The 21987-nt window shown below is 39.3% G+C and overlaps 1 protein-coding gene across 9 annotated transcripts in view; it reads left to right on the forward strand.

The window, feature by feature from the left end:
* PLEKHS1 (pleckstrin homology domain containing S1) overlaps positions 1-19410 on the forward strand; it is a 56842-nt gene extending 37432 nt beyond the window's left edge. For 5 of the 9 annotated variants that reach the window (XM_072623028.1, XM_072622973.1, XM_072622970.1 and 2 more), the window contains 9 exons: positions 717-879; positions 3102-3209; positions 3570-3698; positions 6878-7057; positions 9447-9553; positions 10250-10456; positions 11945-12043; positions 15267-15402; positions 17797-19410. In XM_072623028.1, coding sequence (XP_072479129.1) covers positions 717-879; positions 3102-3209; positions 3570-3698; positions 6878-7057; positions 9447-9553; positions 10250-10456; positions 11945-12043; positions 15267-15402; positions 17797-17865 — 1198 coding nt within the window. In that variant the 3' untranslated portion in view covers positions 17866-19410. The remainder of the gene's footprint in view (positions 1-716; positions 880-3101; positions 3210-3569; positions 3699-6877; positions 7058-9446; positions 9554-10249; positions 10457-11944; positions 12044-15266; positions 15403-17796) is intronic. The other 4 variants (XM_072622983.1, XM_072622994.1, XM_072623003.1 and 1 more) reach the window with 3 other exon arrangements.
* Positions 19411-21987: the final 2577 nt, after the last annotated feature.

The following is a 21987-nucleotide window of genomic DNA, read 5'->3' on the forward strand; positions in this document are numbered from 1 at the left end:
ACTAAGGTCTTTTTAAGTTCTCATTTTAAGGCAACATCCATTCAGTGACTAGATCTCTTTAAGAAGAGAAACAAGGGATGGCCCCTTTAATTTAAAACAAACAAACAAACTAGGAGAGGAAGACACTCAGGGTTGCTGTCTAAAAGAGAAACAATTACTATTTACATTCGCTCTAAGCCCTGAAGGCCCAAAAAAGGACTATTAAGTGGTGCTCGTGCAGGGCAGGGACCTATTGTTGCCCAGTCAATGAGATCCACAGTGAACTGGATTTAAGGCTTGGTCTTTGAGAAAGTAATCTATCCAGCAAACACCAAATTAACTAGTTAGGTTTAGGCCATCACAATTCACCTTCCTTTGGGCAGAATGCCCTCAAGTAAAAGCATGATGGGAGAGAGGAAGGGAGGAGAGGAGAAGCACAATCTGAGTAGTTTTTACAAAAGTACAGGCATTCAAAACCACATCATTATTCCTATTCTTTGCCACCTTCCTTCTCATTCCAACCCTCTTTCTCCATGGAGGTATCGTAAGGATTCATCTTTAAAAGGGGGTGGGCGGAGAATGAGTCGGGGGAATTCTGGGGCCAGGTACCTGTTAAAGAATTAGCACATTCCCTGCTAATATTCCCTGGGCTTTTCTAACTTCAAATAGCAGAATCCCTGCTCAAAAGAAATCCAACTGCAATTGGTCACCATTGAAACTTGAATTTTCATCAACAGGAGGACAATTGATGACTGGGTCTCCTTCATATCACTGTTGAGATCTGGGAACCATATTGAGGTTTGCAGTGCTTGGGACGGCAAAATACCGATGCATCGGGTCCTGCCGAATGAATTCGACTCAAGACTTCCTCCAGACAAAGTAAAACAGAGTTTATTAAAGGTTCACTGTGTTCGTTGACTCTGAAGGAGCCTAAGCATTGTGATGCTTGTATTGACAAACGGGCCAGACAGAATCTCAGCTGGACAGAGTCAGAGCTGGATTGAGTCTAAACTCCTTCATGGAGGCGAGATGGAATTTGTATACAGAAAGTCCTTGGGAAAGATCTAGAGGTGGTCTAGAAGTCTGGGAGGAGGGTCGAAGGAGGATCTAGATGAGACTGGGGTAACTAGTGATGTAACCAAGGGTGGAAAACAGCTGGAGGCATGGGAGGTATCAGACCATGGAGGGCTTAGGTGGGAAGCAGGTGGGGCAATAGGGCCAGGCTAGGTTAAGGTAACAGATTTGAATATGAAAGACCAGATTAAGTAGGAACATTCTAGGGGAGTTTTTTTTCCATTGATGATAAGAAGAAATACTTTCCTGTTTGCCGGGATGGCTAAATTACACACTGATAGTTTAATTTTTCAATACTGTGGAGGGGAAAGTGTCAGCTCTTAAAATGCAATATTTTTAATAGTTAGCTAGAGCCATTGAATTCTCTGTCACTGTTACACACAATAGCTGCCTTCATAATCACTAAGTTTAGAGTTATTTCAGTAAAAGAAAAAAACAAAAAACTTTGCCTGTTTTTTATATTTGCATTTAAGTCACTTCAGTTGAACAACTTTTTGATTCATTTATTAAGGGTTTTCATTAGCTAATGTAAGTCTTTTAAAAGAAAACTACCGCCGGCTGGACAGGGACACAGCCTAGTCTGGCCCAAATCTGGGATTTTCTTCTTTTTCTATTCTTTATAGACCTTGACTGGCCAATAGCCCAACATTTTGGTTTTTCTTCCCTGTATACCTGACCACCAGGGCAATCCAATTCCCTTCAGATTCTCCTAGACTAAATGTCGATACTCACCTTATTTTCCACTAGTGTACCAAGACATACTGAATTTTTTTCAACGGATTTGCAGTCCAATTCAACGATTATTTGCAAAGTTCTTGCAATTTGCAGACAGTGTGTTAAGTGGGGATACAAAGATAAAATAAATCAGTCTCTGACCTCAAGAAGCTGATATTCTACTGGGGAAAGACAGTGTAGTTGAAAATAAACAAAGTCATAATAATTTTAGTAGAGACAGTAATTACTGTGGGCATCAGAAAAGACCTCTCTAGGAGGTGGTACTTGAACTGCAACTTGTAGGTGAAGCTAGGGATTCCAAGAGATGCCAATGAGGAGGGAGAGTATTCCAGACATGGGACATCCTCCATGAAAAGGCAGAGAGGTGGGAGGTAGAATGAATTTTACTAACATTTTAGGAAATGAAGGTAAAATAAAACTAATTTATAAAGCATAGAAGACTCTTGACTTAAACTATGCCTAATCCAGTCATAGAGTTCACCACAGCTTATTGATCGATTCCCCTTAACATCAATAATAATAAAAACTAGCATTTGTGTAGCACTTTAAGGTTGGCAAATAGTATTTCTACAAATAGTAGAAGTACTATTAAATAGAAATTAAATTAAATAGAAATACTATTAAATATTATTCAATTACTACTATTAAATTAAATTTCATTTAATCCTCACAACAACCCCAAGACATAGATGTTTTCATTATTCCCATTTTACAGATGAGGAATCAGAAGCCAAAACAGGTTAAATGACTTGCCAAGAGCCACTCGGCCAGTAAGTGTCTAAGAGCAGAGACAGAGAGAGATTTATTTTGAACTTAGGTCTTCCAGTCTCCAGGTCCAGGGCTCTATTCAATCCACGATACAATCTAGCCGCTTCCAATCATCTAAATCAGTGGAATTTAAATTCCTTGAGAGCAGGAATTTTTGTTTCTGTCTTCATATACCCCAGCATTTAGTAATTGCTTAATTTACTTATTGAATTGAACAGATATCACTTACTATGACACAGTCCCATCGATATAAGTACTAAGGACTTAAGTACAGCATTATAGTGAAGTTACAGGGTAATAGCATTCCAACAAAAAAGAATTTCTATGCACACACATGCACACACACACACATACACACACACATACACACTAACAAGTTTTCATTTGTACTTGGTTTAGAAAACCTGCAAGGGGAAAAACGAAATGGTTCAACATCTTTTTCCTTTGACTTTTCTTGAAAGCCCCATAAGATATGAACAATACAGTCTAATCTAAAGGGAGTATTTCCGCTCCCCCTCATATTCACACTGCTTTTCTATGTCTAGAATCTAAATCTTGTAAATCAAGATGCCAGAAATGAAGCCAACGTTGTACAGCCTCTTGACTCCAAAGGAAACCGGAACATCTATGAAATCATTCCAGGAATCTGTAATGTAAGAATACAAGTATTTTAACCTAACCAAAGGGATGCTCAAATGTGAATATAGCAATCTCCTGTACATGCTCTCTATGTAATCTTATAAAAGTCATTTCCCTCTCTGAGACTCAGTTTCCCAAACTGTAAAGTGAGGGATTTGAAGTGGGCCATCTCTAAGGTCCCTTCCCACTCTCATCCAGTGATATTCTTTGACTATCTACCTTGATCCAGCAATCAGGATTGGTGAACAAAATTCCAACATACTGATGTTTAGGGAAAGTTCAGCCCTAGCTTCACACGAACACTTTCTTGTCTGGAAATTTGAAGTTAGTTGAGGGCAGGGGTTGATACCTTCATTAACTTCATTCTTCCTCAGAATATCCAGAAGATAGATTTCTCAGAAGACAAAAGACCTGTTTCCTACCCTGGACATTCTTCTGGTTCTCCTAGATCACCAGAGGACAAGACCTGCCCAAGCCATTCAAGAAACAGTTTCCCAGACATGGTAATTAGTTACTTCTCTTACGTTATCTGCCTGTATGGTACTAGATCCTTTACTCTAACACGCTTTGGATTTAAATAGATTTTACTCTCTTTGTTCATGGCAATAGAATTGGAACCTTGTCCCTTTCCCTTGAAATCCTTTCCACTACACAAATAGTTTTCCATTTAAAATAAAATTTCTCTTAAATTTGGTCTAAATTTTAAAATAAGACTTCAGAACTTCATTCTTCATTCTACCAGGATAAAAGCTTCTCCCTTCAGAACTGGAATATGGGGGGGAGGGGAAGGGCAGCTAAGTGACACAGTGGATAAAGCACCAGCCCTGGAGTCAGGAGGATCTGAGCTCAAATCGGGCTTCAGACACCTGACACCTGACACTTACTAGCTGTGTGACCCTGGGCAAGTCACTTAACCCGGAATGTCTATGTCTCTCTCTCTCTCTCTCTCTCTCTCTCTCTCTCTCTCTCTCTCTCTCTCTCTCTCTCTCACACACACACACACACACACACACACACACACACACACACATGTTCATACACACACAAAACAAAACCAGAATTGGAATATGCAAGGCATAATAGAAAGAGCACTGGACTGGGCAGTCAAGAGAGTCATCAGCTCTACTGCTAATGTTAAACTAATACTTTGTCCTGTCTGGATCTCAGTTTGCTTATTTGTTAAAATATAAGGGTTAGACTAGATGAATGTTCTAGCTCTGATTCTATGATTCAGGTTGTTATCAAGGAAACTCTTTCCAGGGACTGTATCAGTCTCTGGGGAGGTGGATCTCACTAAAGAGGAAGGTTGCTTGACTCTCCAGAAACCCAAAGTCCTTTCTTCTCATGAGGGGCCCCCTGCTAAAGTGTTGTTAGAAGCTTGGAGGATTGTAAAGGTGCTGGGTAAGGTAGGGGCCTACCAGTCAGGGTAAGGTAGAGGTAGGTAAGGTAGAGACCTTACCTGACAAAGGTAGAGGCCTACCAGTCTGAGTTGGTAGAGACCCACCAGTCTTTAGATGAGAATTGTGTTGGCTGTTTGAAGGTTCAGGTGAGAGTTGCTTGTTTTTGTTGTTAGGTTAAAGCCTGTCCTGCAGTCAACACTGTTAGCCTAAATGCTTGGATGGGAACTCAAAGCCTTTTTGCCTTTGTTGTGGAGACCCAAACATGAGCTCAGTTCTAGTGTTTCTGGAATAATTTCTAGGCAGAAATAAAATTAGTTAAGTTCTAATGCTTCCTTTAGAAACTCTGGGCGAGTGAATGAAACAAAGAGAGAGAAAGAGAAACCTGTAATTTTACTAGCACTTTGGTACATGGGTTAGTTACATTTTGGCTGAGTACTCATTTTCATTTGCAAAACTTAGATTCACTTTTTAAAAAAAGGTACAGAATATTGTCATTTCAGTGCCTTGATAATGACTAGATTTGCCAATGCCAAAGCCACTTTTCTAACTGACTCTCTCAGCTTGCTCAGCCCACTTCTTACTAGGTGCAAATTTCACCTTTATTTCTAATAAGACCAACTTTGCCTGACAAGGCTTCATGAGATATCTAGGTAAAATAAAGGATAGAGCATGAGACCTGGAGTCTTGTTGACCTAAGTTTGAATCCTGCCTTGGACACTAATTAGTTAGCTCTCAGCAAGTCATTTGGCTTATCAGCCTCAGTTTTCTCCTCTGTAAAATGGGAATATTAAAGACGCCCATCTCACAGGGCAGTTGTAAGAATTAAATGAGATAATGAATGCAGAGCACTTTTCATACCTTAGAGTGCCATGTAAATCAATTATTATCTTCAAAGAATTGAACTCTCTGTTCCCTTGGATTTTCTAACTCCCCAACTCTGAGTATAACAGAGGGAGTGATGCTTCTCATGGATGTACTTAAGTACTAAGGCGTCCTTCCAAACTGATACTATTTTCTTTCCTTGGAGGTCCAACTCCCCTCCCCCTTCCCACTCCCCATTCATCAAGCACATATTAATAAAATGTGACATTTCATTTTGTATAGTTAGTAGGTCTCCAGTTCCTTAGTTTTTAGTATGGATTAGATATATTTCATATGCCAAAACAGCTTGTCTCTGATATTCAAGTAAATGAGGAGAGAATTGATATAGAATGTATTAGTGTGACTTCCTCCCTTACTTTTAACTTCTGAAATTTCCCCTCTTCCAGAGTTAATGATACTCTATGGAATTCTTTGTACTTAGGTTCAGCAATTTTAAATCTTCTTGAGATAATGAGATACTGTGTTATTCTTAATTAACAGGGGTCCCCCTTTTGTCCACAGTCCAGTGCCAACCTCAGCATGGCCAATGAGCCCATTAAATACATTCACTATTGCCACTTTCTTTAAGAGCTCCCTAGAGTACGTATAGAATCTATTGAAAGTCCCTGTCTTGAGTCATTGTTCTTAAAAGGATTCATTTACCTGCCATCCAGAACAGTTCAGAACAATTCAATATCTAACGGGGGAAGTGAGGAGGAAAGAGGACATCATTGTGTTAATCTACACCACTTTGAAGTTCATCATGGCTCATGATTAATGCTAAGAAATTGCATTGCTATGGAAACAAGAGATGTCCACAAGCAGAATATAAAGGAGGTTTGCTCAGCAGGACACAGAAAGGTTCCCTGAAAATAGTTGGCAGAGTAATTACCTTCTCCACCAGCAATACCTGATAGTAGGAAAGAAAGACAGAAGAGGCAACTCAGCAACAGAACTTAATGACTTAGAAAAAAATCAGCAAAGAATAACTCTCATCCAACCTAAGTGTCCCCAGTGGCAGAACAAAGCCTGAAGAATGGAGTGTTCCCAAAGGAACAGCAAAGCGTTAGACTTGGAGTCAACTAGGCTGAGTTCCAGGCCAGGCTCTTTTATATGCCACATCTTTCATATGACCTTGGGTGAGTCTCTGTGCCTCAGTGTTGTCATCTATAAAATGAAAGAACTGAAATAAACAGCATCTCAGTTCTATTTTAGTTCTAACATCCTGAAAATCTGAAATAGTTATGAGAGAAAAACATAAATAGGCAGAATGAAAGAAATGCTTATTTTTTTATTATAGAACTATTTATCATGAGTTGAAAAGTAAATTTCCTGAGCAAAGGGCATAGTGTTACTTTGGTAGATCTCTTAATCTTTTCTGATGGAGATAAAAAGAAATTTATTTGTTTTGACTTTTTCAGAAAACATATGCTATTGCTCGATCACGTGCAGTGAAAATAAAAGCACCTAAGAACCAAGGGATGGATGACTTTCTTTCAAGATCCAGCCAATCTCCTCCAATGAGTGATTTAGCTCCTGAGAACCAGCAAGTGACAGAAGAGGAGAGTTATTATCTTACTCCTCGAAGTGTTCTTGCCCAGGTACTCCTCCTGTCAATCAGTCTTGCTAAGGGTCTCTAGTATGACCAGCACTGTACTGGACACTATGGGATATGCCAAAAGAGCCTTTAAGAAGTTTAGAATCTAATGGGGTTTAGTCTAGCTGTGTTTGCTCTGTTAGATGTACTCTGGTATGGTGGGACTGAGAGCCACAACATCTGGATTATAGCCTCAGCTTTGCCACTTCCTAGTTCTCTGACCCTCAATCCCCTCATTGGTAAAATGGGGATAATATTATTTGTCCTACCTTCATCCAAGAATTGTTATAAGAATCAAAGATGTAAGGTACACAAAGTGCTTTGGAATTGTAAAATGCTTTTTAAAATTCAAGCTGTTACTCATCATTAGACAAAATGAACATATGTGAAACATGAAACTGGGAAGTTTCACTGAGAAGACTAAGGCTATTGAATACATCTGCACATGTCCTCTCTCAGTTCTCTTTCCAGTCTTCTAAACTCGGGAGCAGCAGCATCCTCTGTCTCCTTCTTCCATCTGATTGCAGAAGGCAATATGTCTCTAAGTGCCTCTGTGTTTGCCTTGATCTCATTCACTTTCCTTTCTTCCATGACCTTGTTCCAGGAATCATTACCTTTCTATGATGCGCCTTCAGTCTTTCTTCCCTTCTTGCTGATTACTTTCCATCTGCCAAAAAAAAATGCTCAGGTCTCCCCAAATCTAAAAAAAAAGCCACAAAACACAAAATGCTAAACTCTTTCTTGTACCCCACTTAGCTGCTATCCCATCTCTCTTTCTCTCTACTGCTAAACTTCTTTAAAAAAAGCAGTGCACTTGACATCTCTACTTTTTTCACCATTTGCTTTCCACTCAAATACTTAAAATCTGGATTCTACCTCCTACTGGAACAGCTTTCATAGGGTTTAACAATGACCATATTCAATGACATTTTTAGAATCACATATCTTCCTTGAACTCTCTGTAGCCTGTGGCACAGGTACCACTTCTTACTAGATACTCTTTCCTTGGTTGGCTTCAAAGATGTACCACTCTTCTGGTTCTCAAAGCCCTCCACTCTACCACACTCTTACTGTCTACTTCACTGCCTTTGTCCTCTTCCAAACTCCTCTATGTGGATTTTCCTCATGGTTCTGTCCACATCCCACTTCTTTGCTTCATTGGTAATAGGGATAATAATATTTTTTCTTACCTCAAACCAAGAATTTTTATGAGACAAAAGAGATAAGGTACATAAAGTGCTTTGTAATTATAAAGTGCTTTATAAATTCAAGTTGTTATCTATCATTGAATAAAAATGAGCAGATGTGACCTCCCATGATACTTATGTTATTCTGTAATGTTTGTTGGTTGAGAATAAACCCAGAACAGAAAAAAGTTTTAGAAAGAAGTTTATTAAGTCAAGAAGGGGTAAGATTTAATTACCAATTTATATATTCTTATATTCAGCAATTACTTATTAAAGACTATGTACAACAGTCTATACTTATTACTAAAGGGAATACAAAGATTATTAGGCATTGTCCCAGCTCTTATGGTGCTTACAATCTAGATGGGGGATATGACATATACAAAATATATTGTAACCATACAACTGTGAAGTGGAGTGAAGGGGGCTTGTTACTGGAGACAATGGTATTAACAAAAGGGCAAAAGCAAGGAGAAGCCAAGAAATAATGAAGAAATTGGCATAACGGGAGAAAAGAGTTCACTTTGGAGGAAAGTAGAAAATGCCTTTAAATAGAAGAGTGAGAACAAATTATTTAAGGCTTTAAAATTCAAGCAGAATAATTTGGACTTGATGCAATAGGCAATCAGGAGTCGTGTGTGTGTGTGTGTGTGTGTGTGTGTGTGTGTGTGTGTGTGTGTGTGTGTGTGTAATTACTACTGCTTTTCAAGTCAAAACCAGATTTGATCCTAACAGGTTTGTTGAGGTAACTATATGAAGGTAATATCTTCTGGGACTCCAGGTTCTAAGATTTATGCTCAACTCTTTAGCTCTGTTAGAGAACTGTCTTGTTTCACTAAGAAATAAAAATACTGGGTAAATAAATAGATCATGACAGATAGGAACTCCATTCTCCATAAAGAAGGTCTGTGTGTCATAAGCACAGGAGAGAAGAGCTTGGGCTTTTGTTGGTTAGGGACTTTTTGTCAGTTCAGATCCTGTTGCCATAGCCTGGTTTGGGTTTCCCTAGAATCCTCCCTCCTGGTGGATTTGATCTGGTCTTGTACCTATGTCAGTGCGCAGGACAATCACAGCCATAAGAAGGGACAAAGGATTAGAGTGAGGGAGTGAAGGGCAGAGGGGAGAAGAATGAGTTATGGGAGTACCCTCTGGATACACTTCATTCCTGCTAAGGTTATTGCTGTTTGTATGTTTGTTGGTCAATAGTTGGATAGTATAATTCTTTCCAACGAAGACAAAGAATTTGCTGAATCCAAAGAGCCAGATGAGGTCTCCGAGTCAAATGATCATCTCTACATGAAAATGAAATCTTGGTATGTATGTCTGATCAGTTATAATATGGAGATTAGGATTTAGAAGCAGTTTCTGCTTCAACCTGAAATAAATGTCACAATTAGTCAAGACAACTTCCCAGCTGTTTGAATGCCTAATATCTCATAAAAGTAAGAGTTGTTCACCTACCCACAGTTGAGCTATAGTGTCATCCTTAGGATATGGCCCCTTTTCTGGGGCAGTTATTTTAGGATCATTTTTTTAAACTTGGTGTTCCACCTCCACCATACCCTCCCCACACACATTTTTTGTTACCCAAAGGCAGTGAGGTGTGAGAGAAAGAGTGCAGGATTTTTAAAAATTGAGCTCAAATCCCAGGTCTTCCACCGTGTGACCTTGGAAACTGAACCTCTCTGGATCACAGTTTCTACATCTTTAGAAGTAGAGGTTCACCTTTGCAGTCTGTTACAGGTCTAAATCTATGATCCTATGACTCGTCCCATCCCCCAAACCAATGTAGAGGACTAACTTTGGTTCCATGTCCATTTTAGAAGATTAGTTTATTTTATCTAATTGTAGCCATGGCTGTAACTTTGATGGCTGGATGTGCTTCAAGGTCTTGTTAGTTTTCACTTCACTGAAAGCTCTTTGATTCTCTTTCAAACATAATAGAATTAGCTGTACATGGTCATGCCAACTCAAGATGGTCTGAATTTCTTTTAAATGATTACCTCTAGTTTTGTTGAAGAGAAATTCCAGCAACCTTCCAACATCAGAGATGAAGCTCAGAACTTTCCAGGGAGCCAGGCTGAGGGGCTCAACCTTCAGGGACAAGAGACTAGAAGTGAGCTGTGTCATTCATCCAGTATCGAAGAACCAAAGACCACAAACCAGCAAAAGGAATCAGTTTCACTCTCTGTTGTGCAGCTATCCAAAATAATCGAGTAACGACTTAAGTTCCCAAACTTGTGGTTTATGGGGCCTAGGAGTGAACTGGGAAAGCCTTTTTACTCTGTCGACACCAGCCTTAATGCAGTTCTAAGACATCCCCTAGTCTACCAAAAAAATTACCCAGATATCTCCCTCGCACATGCCACAATGAAGCAAAAATGACTGCTCCTTGAAGAAATGTAACTCTTCTGCTATGGGTGGCATTTTCTATTCTCATTAAAGTCCTTGAGAGGCAGTGTAGCATTATGGAGTAGAGAGCTGACCTGCAGCCAAGAAAGTCTGGGTTCAAATCCCACCTCTAACATATACTGGCTAAGTGGCCCCAAAGCAAGTCTTAACCTCTCATTGCTCCAGGAACCTCTCTGATCCTCTAAGTTGCAGAGAAGGTGTCAGCCTGCTTTGGTAGAAGGAATTTCTTTGTCTGCAAGTTCTCTATACCTATAAATTCACAGGTCCTTACACTATTAAATAGTCACTATTCTTATTTGGCCAAGACTGTACCCAAGCAAAAACTCTGAGGGAAACTGTGCATTATGGGTAATTTGTGCGGTGTGTGTGTGCCCAGCTTCAACATTCAAATGTTGTCTGGCACAAAAGCTCACAAATCTTTGCTAAAAACAAGAAAGGGAATCTTAGGGTCTATACACTGTCATTTATTATTTAGCGAGCTCTCCAGTTTTCACTTTTCCTGCTTTCTTCCCATGCTTAAAATATCTACATGCTTAATCATCTGCAGTTAAGTGTATGTATGAAAGAATTCAGTAATCTGAAGATTATAGCCTCTTAGCTTCTTTGCAATATCAAGACTTTCCCCACTTACCCCCATCTCCCCAAAAATAAGTCAATGCATTTTTAAAACACATGTTCCTAACAGTGTGGTGAACATTTCATAAATGAGAAACTAGGAAACACTATATATAATTAGATATTTCATAGGATCATGGATTTGGAAGTGGACTTGGAAGGAACCCTAGAGACAGGCCATGGAGTCCAGTTCTTTCATTTTAAAGAGAAAACTGAGGCCCGGCAAGGTTTGGTGATCCAAGGTTACCCAGCTAGAGTCTGAGACAGGATTCTAATCCACATTTTCCTGACACTAAGTCCAGTGCCCTAACTATTATAGCATATTGCCTCTGAGATGTCATAATAATAGTCCTAACAGCTAACATTTTTAATAGGATCTGTGCTAAGTGTTTTACAATTATTATCTCATCTGATCCTCATAACAATCCTAAGAGGTAGGGGCTATAACCATTGCCATTTTACAGATGAGGAAACTGAGGCAAATGGTGGTTAAGTAATTTACATAGGGTCACAAAACTAGTAAGTGTCTGAGGCCACATTTGAACTCAAGTCTTTCTAACTCCCCTCCTGGGGCTCTATCCACTAGATCACCTAGTGGCCCCACTAGTGGAATTTAAAACTTTACTTGCTCAGGATTGGTTGGGTGACCTGATTTTTATTAATGTCCTTTCTCACAGTAACGTACCTGCTGGAAGCCCCTTGGAAGAGGTGGATGTGTTCCTTTCCAAGAATGACTTCATATACTTAACACTCACACAAGCTTCAGGTCATATATGGTAGGTATGTCATAGACCTTGGTCATACTGGCAGTCCACCTGAATAGGTTTGAAGCACTTGAACAATACAATGTTATACTTGGGGAAACAATCTGGTGGAGATGAATTGTTTGTTCTTTGCTGTCATGACAGGTCTTTAGCAACAATATGAAACTATGACCCACAGTCACATGAGGAGAAAAGGGTGGGAGGAACAAGCATTTATCAAGTACCTGCTGTATGCCAGAACTGTCCTAAGCACTTTATAGCTATATCTCATTTGATGCTCACAACAACCCTGGGATATAGATTGCTATTTTTGTCCCCACTTTACAGTTGAGGAAACTGAGGCAGAAGTTAAAAATGTGCCCAGGGTCACACAGCTTGTAAAAAATATCTGAGGATGAATTTGAAACTCCAAGTTGGGTTTCTCTATCCACTGTGCCTGCTAGCTGCCTAATACACCCAGTCAGGAAGTGAGGAAACCTGTGTAATTTAAAAAGGACTGTACTTTGAGATAGAAAAGATCACCATTTGAATTCCACTTCCGATACTTAATAGCTGTGTGACTCTGGGCAAGTCATTTCTCCTCTTAGTATTCATTTCCTCAAATATAAAATGAGGAAAATATTTTATACCTATAATACCCAATAACACAAGAGAGAATATGTTAAAGGGCTGTGTAAGCCTTAGAGTACCATCTAACGGTCAGCTATCATTAAGGGTTAGAATCAGAATTTAAACACAAGTTTCTGAATTAAATCTGGCATGTTAGGGCACAGGGGTCAGGTGAGGATAGACGTTAATGGGCAGGTACCCTAATGGCAAACCACTGCAGTATCTTTGCCAAGAAAACCCCAAACGGGGTCACAGAGAGTCAGACACAACTGAAATGACTCAACAACAAACAACAAAAACCCTAAGTCTGGGTGAGGGAGTGAATTCCAGAGCCTGGATACTCCAGCAAAGGTGAACAATCATAGCTGAGCTTGCTTAATAAAGATGTACCAAGAGAGGTAAGGAAAAGCAAGCAGGTAGCAAGGGTCCTAGGTCAGGGTAGAATCTGGTGAGGAATACATCCCAGAAACCTATGATACACAAGACAAGAACCTGAAGCAAGAAACTGGTTAACAAAATAGGAGCACAGAAACCTTATACAGTATGTAGTGCAAGCAATGTTTTCATTCACATTTTATAGATAAAGAAAGTGAAGCTCAGAGAAACTTACTGTTTTGTAGCAGATCTCAGAACTGGTGAGAAGAGTCAAAACTCAAACCCAGATCCTCTGACTTCTAACCTACCTCTGTGGACTTTTCTACTTTTTGTCTACCTTTTCTCACCTCCTCCTCCAACTGGTGAGTTCCTGACTAGAAGCTCCATTTAAGGAAGTGACCAGATCAACCCTGCTCACTTTTAACCCAGCACCACTCTGACACTCCAGATTTTCACACCTTAACTTCACACGTCTATCTTCCCTCTTTTAAGCTCCTTTATATATGTTATCTTCTCTCACTAGAAGGCAGACTCTTTGAGGATAGAACTATCTTTCTTTTTCCTTGCATAAATATTCCCGTGGGGCAGCTAGGTGGTGCAGTGAATAGAGCACCAGTGCAGGAGTCAGGAGGACCTGAGTTCAAATCTTACCTCAGACCCTTGACACTGACTAGTTGTGTGACCTTGGGCAAGTCACTTAACTCCAATTGCCTCATCCTGGCTCATCTCCAGTCATCCTGATGAATATCTGGTCACTGGATTCAGATGGCTCTGGAGGAGAAATGAGGCTGGTGACCTACATAGCCCTCCCTCACTCAAAACAAAGTCAAGAGCAAGTCATGTCATCATTTCTCTGATGGCATGGTCTTCTTCAGCAAAGAAGGATGAACACACATAAGTATTTCCAGCATTTATCACAATGCGTAGCACATGATGAGATAGTTAGCTAGCTATGGATAGATCAGTGCTCTATCCCCCCATACCACAAGGAAATGGCAAAACCCACAAGGACACAAACTACGTACTTTTTATTATCTCTCTTACTAGGTCGGGGTTCTTAACCTTTTTGTTATCATGGCCCCCTCTGGCAGTCCAATGAAACATCTGGACCCTATCACAGCAGAATATTTTTAAATGTAAAAAATAAAATACATAGGATTGCAAAAATATATATATTAAAATATATTATCAGGGAAAAATATTTTTGTAATTCACAGGACCGAGATAATAATTCTTGTCCTATGGCTTCAAGAACAGTGCTAGGAACATGATAAATAAGTGCTGAATAAATTTGAGTTAATTGATGGATGCCATTATTAGTGGACAAAGCATTAGACTGGGAGACTGGAGTTTCTGGCTTGATGATTAACCTTGAGTGTGTGTAAAATAAGGGGATTAGACACATGCCCTCCTTCGAAGAGGAGGCAGACTGTCTGTGGGTGTGGACGCTCCATATACTGTCAGACTTGGTTAACGTTTTGATTTATTTTGTTGAACTTTTGTTGTTTTCTCTTTTTTATCCTTTATTATGAAATGTCTCCGGAGAAAAGGAAGAATGGGAGAGGAAGAGAGAAGGAATATATTCAGAAATGAAAGTTATATAAAAACTAATGATGAGATAAAAACCAAAAGATCAACAAAAAGTTAAAAATTTTTGTATAAAATAAGCAAGAACTACTCAAAATAATTAGCATAAAATGTAGAAATGGAACTATTTATAACTATAAACATGTTTAAACTTTTTAATTTGTGGGTTAAAAATTCATTTTTTTAAATGAGTAGGTGATCTCTTCAGTCTCAAGTGTTAAGATTCTGTGATTCTAGCACTACCTTATTATTTAAGCCCCAAATAAAATCCCGTCTTTTATAGGAATACTTTCCTCTTTTAATTATAATGCCATCCCTCTCTTAATTATTTCCTGTTTATCCTTTATAGATATCTTCTTTGTGGATATTTGTTTGCATGTTGGCTCCCTCTCCCCCATAAGATGGGGAGCTCCTGGAGGGAAGGACTTGCCTTATGCCTCTTTTTGGATCTCCAGTGCTTAGTACAGAAACTGGCACATAGTAGGCACTTAACAAATGTTGATTGATTGATCATTCAAGAAATGTAGAATATAGTGAACTACCAGAAATATTAATATTACCGGCATTATTAGGGACAGAGCCAGATGGACTAGAGGGATGAGTCATATTTTTATTCTAGTCATGTAACATAGAGTGTATCTCACATTTGCCTTACCTGCTACAGTGTGGCTCAGTGGGAAGGTCCCCCACACTTGGGATGTATTTTTCACCACGGTGATCGCATAGCAGCTGTGAATGACCTTAAGGCTCGTACCCTGGAGGAAGTAGGCTTATTCCTGGACAGGGCCTTAAGGAAGGAGGTAAGTCCTGTTAAACAACCTGAGTGGGGACAGGATGATATGAGAAAGAAAAAAAACTGACTATTATCACCTCACACTTTCCAAAACCCATTCATGTAGTCAAAGGTCTGGAAATGGAAGGGATTGAAGAGGTCACTGAAAACCAGAGTGGTTAAGTAGTATGACTAAAGTCACTTAGGACCTTAATAGTAAATTGAAGAGCCTAAGTTTGAAGTCAGGTCCTCTGATTTCAAACCCAGTACTCCTTCAACTGACATTCATTATCTCTTACCTCATTCTTCATAGAAAACTCTTAGGGCAAGTCCTATAATAACCTCAATTGCATAATGAGAAAATGAGACCCAGGGAGGGTAAATTCAAGCTCATACTCCTAGTTAGGGGCAGAGTTGACCCTAATGTGTTTCTCTTTTCACTATACCACAGTACTTTTGTCCAGTGGTCATACTTAGGTCATACATAGGTAGGGCCTGGATACCAAGCAGGAAGTTACCACCAATGAATACTCTGTGATAACATGGCCAGAATGCTATTCAGGAACCTGAGCCAGTCTGGGAACTGAGCCCAGGGAGAGACTGGTGCCAGTTTCTCAGCAGAGTCGTCCTTCATGTATCAAGGTGATGACTATATTCCTGTTAGATCTCCTGGAGAAATGTCTGTAGCTCAGCATATCTCACTCCCCCCTCTACTACACACCTTCCCTCCACACACTTTGAACCCCTAGGTGCTGGCAGCAGCTGTCATTGGCAGGGTCAGCATTTGGCATACTCTGAGTACATATTCACCTACCTGATGATTTGGAAGTCCAGGAAAGTCCCTCACCCCCAAAATATCTCCATCCTGATGCTTAAAACTCCCCTAAACAGAAACTTATCCTTTCTTATAAAGCATGTCTCTTTAAAATTATTATACTCTGGGAGGAATGCCTAGGACTTCCCGTGTCCCATCTGAGTTTGACCCAGAAAAGGACATTAGAAAGGCCAACTCCTTCAGATTACAAAGGTGGACCATCTTTTTCAGTTTTGTTCATTTCATGGGTTATCTTGCCCTAAAAGCTAATTAATTACCTCCTAGCAATGAGCCTCTCCATGTTTAGCTAAGCTGATTTTCAGAGAACAGACACTTACATCTCTTGGACACATACTCAAGTCCTTTTAAGTCTTTTGGACCTGCCAAAGATTGCACTTTATTGGCACAGCATTTGAGAGCCCAAGGCTACCTCTAGGTTATGAGGAGGCATCAGTGTAGGACTTCATCAGAGGAGTAATGTCAGTAGCATTTACATTTTACAAAGCACTTTTCTCACAACGGTAGGTACAGACATTTCCATCCCTATTTTTTAGAGGAAGAAACTGAGAGTCTGAGTAGTTAAATAATTCATTTAAGGTAACCTAAGGCAGAGTTGAGCTCTCAGACTCTGCCTTCTGACTCTTAATCTGGTGCTAGTTCTGCTGCACCACACTCCTACACTCTAAGCCTTAACCTGAATTTTTCAGCTCAGTTTTCTTTCCTGATGTGAGAGACAGAGCAAAGAGAGAACAGGACTTGGCTGGCTGGGAGATGCCCAAAAAGGGGTGGTGAGGTGAGAAGAAAAGGAGAATACAAAAAAGGGAGGAATGAAGGGAGAGGAGAGAAGAGAAAGGGCCTGAGTAAAATGTTTGCCTGGAGCTAAACCTGGTTGTCAGGCTTATTTTCAGCCATATATTTTGCTTTTCATGAAATCAACTCCATTTGGATATTGTGAGATCTGCACACCCACTAGAGACCAGTATATTCCAGAGAAGAGGAAAACCGACACCCTCCTCTCAAAGCAAATTTAAAGTGGTTTCTAGGCAGCAGTGGATAGAGTGCTGGGCTTGGAATCAGGAAGACTCTTCTTGAGTCCAAATCTTGCCTTGGACACTTACTTACTAGCTGTGTGACCCTGGGCAAGTCACTTAATCCTATTTGCCTCAGTTTCCTCTTCTGTAAAATGAGCTGGAGAAGGAAATGGCAATTCACTCCAGTATCTTTGCCAAGAAAACTCGAAATGGGGTCATGAAGAGTTAGATATTTCTGAAATGACTGAACAACAACAAAAGTGGTTCCTACCAGTCCAGATAGTATAGGTAATCTAAACATTTTCTTTGATGAGAGCTCCAGTTGATATGCTGAGGACTCATGATCCCAGGCAAAAATCTTTTAGGGCTGTATACATACATACATATGTGTGTATGTGTGTGTGTGTGTAGATATATGTGTAGGTATATGTAGATATATGTGTATATGTATATGAATATCTACATGTATACTATGCATATATATTCATGTTCATGTGTGCACATATGTGTATTATATGTATGTGTATATGCATTTTTGTGTATGAACGTATACATTTCTTTTCCTCTGTTTCATAAGGTGAAACTGACCATCTGCCGGATCCCTGATTCAGATAAATTCCACACCGTGACCTGTACCTGTTCTTGAAAAACATCTATCCCCACTACAGATAAGTGGTGAAAGAATATGAACAAAGAGTTATCAATAAAAATTTCAAATAAGAATAGAAGAGGAGGAGTGAATACTAACATATTAAAAGGATGCTTCAAGTCATTACTAATAACAAAAGATGCCAAACTGAAACAACCTGGCAGTGTTACCTCACATGCAGCAAACTGGAAAAATGACAGAAGATGGGAAGAGTCGGTGGTAGATGGGCTATGAAAAAATGGGCACAGTCATACATTATTGGTAGAGTCGTTAATTGGTCTGATCATTCTGGAAAGCATTTTGGAACTATGCGAAGTAACTAAAATGACTGCTAGACATAGACAGTAAGATTATTAGGAAAAAAATGAAAGTCCCTATATATGTCTAAATTCATAGCAACATTTTTTGTATGTGGTAGCAAAAAACTGGAAACAGAGCAGATGTCGACTAAACAAATTTTTGTAAGTGAATGTCTGGAATGTTACTGTACTTTAAGAAACAATTAACACCATGAATACGAAGAAGCATGGAGAAACTTATATGAACTGAGTCAAAATGAAGTAAGCAGAAGAAAGAAACCATGTACACAGTGACTATAATATTGTGAATGTAAGGAGCTACAATAACAAAAAATCCAAACAATGTGCCATAATTACAATAACACCTTCTTGGTTTCTTTGCTGAGATAGAGAACCATAGATAATGGAACACTGAATATAAAATCAATTTTTTTCAGTATGTTGGTTGCTTTTAATGAACTGCTTTTCTGTATCTTTAAAAGAAATTCATTATTATATGAGATGGTTCTGTGGAAAGGGGCAAGGAGAAGGATACAGTGGAAAATGTTAGGGATGTAAAAACCAAAGATATCAATAAATTTTTTAAAAGAATCAAAGTAATACTATGTATGGCTAAGATGAGTCTAAGATGGGCAGAAGTCTTAATAAGGATCCTAGCCTGTTGAAAGAACTTCTGTAATCTGACCCTAACAGAAAAGACGTAGAGGAAATGGATCTATCCTCCACTTAGTTTTCAAATTGGTCTTGAGTAGTGTCCCAAAAACCTAGAGAAGAAAAGAGGGAGATCAGCAATGTTGAAAGTTGCAGAGAGGTCAAGAATGAGGATTGAGAAAAGGCCAATGTCTAAAGAGCTGCATCCCAGGAGATGTTAAAGGAGCCACTTAAAGCCTTTGGGTCACAGTTTCTATATCTATAATATGGAAATAAAAATTACTTTCTTTATAGGATCGAGGGTTTCACAGTGTATAGAGCTCTGAACTTGGAATCAAGAAGACCCATTTTTATGAGATCAAATCTGTCCTCAGACACTTGCTGGCTATGTGATCCTGGAGAATTTATTTAACCTTGTTTGCCTCAGTTTCCTCATCTGTAAAATGAGCTGGAGAAGGAAATGGCAAACCACTCCAGTGTCTCTGCCAAGAAAATCCCAAATAGGGGTGTGAAGAATCAGAAACGACTTAAAAACCACAAACTAAGCAACAAAAACCAAAAAACAACAATAAAAAATTTTTCCTAAGTTTTAGTGATTGAATTTGGGTTACATTTTGTTCATACTTAAATATTTTGGAAAATTGTACTTTATCCAGTCTATATCACTATTTTTATGGCTTCATTATATTTACCTGTTTTTTATTCAAGAAATATTTACTGGGCACCCAGTGGGTACAAAACACTGTGCTAGGCCCTCTGAGGGATACAAAGCAAACAGAGCCCTGGTTATAAAGTTAGAAGACCTGTATTCAAATACCACCTCTGCTGCTTGCTACCTGTGTGACCTGGAGCAAGTCACTTAACCTGTCTGGGACTCAGTTTCCTCATCTGTAAAAAAAGGGAGTTTTAATAAGATAAACTCTAAGGATCATAGACTTAGAGTTGGTGGGAACCTAGCAGGACATCTCGTTCATCCTCATCATTTTAAAAGTAAGGAAACTGAGACCCAAAGAGGTTAAAGGATTTGCCTAAAGTCCTACAGGTGTCAGAACCCAGGTCCTCAGGACCAACCTTTAAATCCCCCCTCTGCCATTTATTAACCAATGCCCCTGGACAAGCCACTTCAACTCTGTGGACCTCTGTTTTCTTCCTCTATAAAAAGAAGGTGTTGACCTGTAAAGGTCACTTAGAGCTCTAAATTCTGTGATTTTCCTTTTTACTGGGTATCTAGTGTAAAAAGTTTTTTTAGGAAGGGAAAAACCCCAAATCTGATGTGAGTCCTTATTTTGTATCCTATCATGAAAATCTTGTGCTGCCAGTCACCGTAACACTGTTCACTGTGACCTGGGGGCTGGAGGCCTGAGGAGACAGTTAGGGAGAGAGTAAAAGGAAGGTAACATGGAGACAGATTGGCCTGGATTAATTTATTATCTCAAGGGCTCAGTAAAACATTTTATACGTCAGAACAGTTTTAGGTCACATCCAACAAGGGTTATCTTGCTTAACAAGGACTAGGAAAAATACTTAGGATTTCTAATCTTTAAGGCTTTTTAAGAGCATTAACTAATTCATTCTGTGAGGCAGAAAGAACCATATCCCATTTCACAAGCAGGAAAACTGGAGCTAATAGGTAAAGTAATAATACACTCAAAATCTGGGCAAGTTCCTGGAGATCATCCACTCTAACTTCCTCATTTTATTAATGATGAAATTGGGGCCAGAGAGAGGAAGTAGTCATTTATATGACCACTGGCAAGTCACATGGTCACACAGTAGAGGTGATGTAATATCATGGAAAGAACATAGATTTCAGGATAAGAGATCAGGGTTTGAAACCTGGCTCAATAATTTATTACCTCTGTATCATCTCTGGGACTCCCTCAGTTTTCTCATCTGTAAAGTGAATGTTTTTATTCAGTTGCTTCATTCATATCTTTTCATGACTCTACTTGGGGTTTCCTTGGCAAAGATACTGAAATTGTTTTCCACTTTCTTCTCCAGCTCATTTTACAGATTGGGAAACTGAGTCAAACAGGGTTAAGTGACTTGCTCAAGGTCACACTAGTAGATATCTGAAGTCAGATTTGAATTCAAGTCTTTCTGATTCCAGGCCCAGCACTCTATCCATTGTACTACCACAAGATGACTATAGTTCTTTCTGGCTCATACCTCACACTTCCACTGTAAAGAGAATCAGGGGACACTGAATATGACAAATATCAAATAACATCACAAAATGAAACCTATCATAGTCTAACATACAGGGAATCATTGGTTATCCACATAAGAACCATTTTCAAATGAGTTATCTTTGTAAAGTCAGACCACATGTTAGAGCAGAGATAAAAATCAATGCCAAACTAGAAGAAAGAATGAAAATGAGAAGATATGAACGTAAGTGGGGAAATTCCAACTTATTTCCTAAATCTGATATGCAGTTAGATGGACAACCCACAGAGCTGATTTAGCAGTACTTATGTCTTAGACAAACACAACACGTGTTCATGGGCTGTGCCCAGAATTGAACAGGAGGAGAGTGGGCAGGATTGCCTTTGAAAAATGCATAGAGCTTTTAATTACCCTATGATTCTCCCTGAAACAGAAGTTCATCTTTTTTTTTGTTAAACACCAGTATTCTTCCAGTGATACTGTAGAGCTGCAAGTCATGAAATCATTTATATATCATGGAATATTTCTAAAGAATCAAAGTTGAAGGCCACCCAAAGGAGAACAGAGAAATGTGTGCTGGGTGTGAGCACAATTCATTGGCTAGAATGTTGAGCCAAATCTGGTGAAATTCAATAGACATTAACGTAAAGTCTTACGCTTGTCTTAAAAACAAACAAGCAAACCTTCATTTGCATAAGATGAGAGAGGCATAGCTAGAAAACATTTTATCTGAAAAGAATCTAGGATTCTTAGTGCTCAGTACAATTTAGATATGATACACATAAAAGCTAATGTGATCTTAGACCACCTTTAGGGAAGCATATTATCCAGAAAAGGGAGGGAATCGTTCCCCTTCAGTGTTCCCTGATCGGGCCATGTCTGGAATAAGTGTTACCCTGGGGCACTATATTTTAGGAAGGATTTTGATTTCCTTGAGCATATCTAAAGAGACATGGATGCCTCTGGCAGTCTGGTGAAGCCCATGAACTCCTCAAAGTGT

This window comes from Notamacropus eugenii, chromosome 1 (assembly GCF_028372415.1).
Source record: "Notamacropus eugenii isolate mMacEug1 chromosome 1, mMacEug1.pri_v2, whole genome shotgun sequence".
NCBI lineage: Eukaryota > Metazoa > Chordata > Mammalia > Diprotodontia > Macropodidae > Notamacropus > Notamacropus eugenii.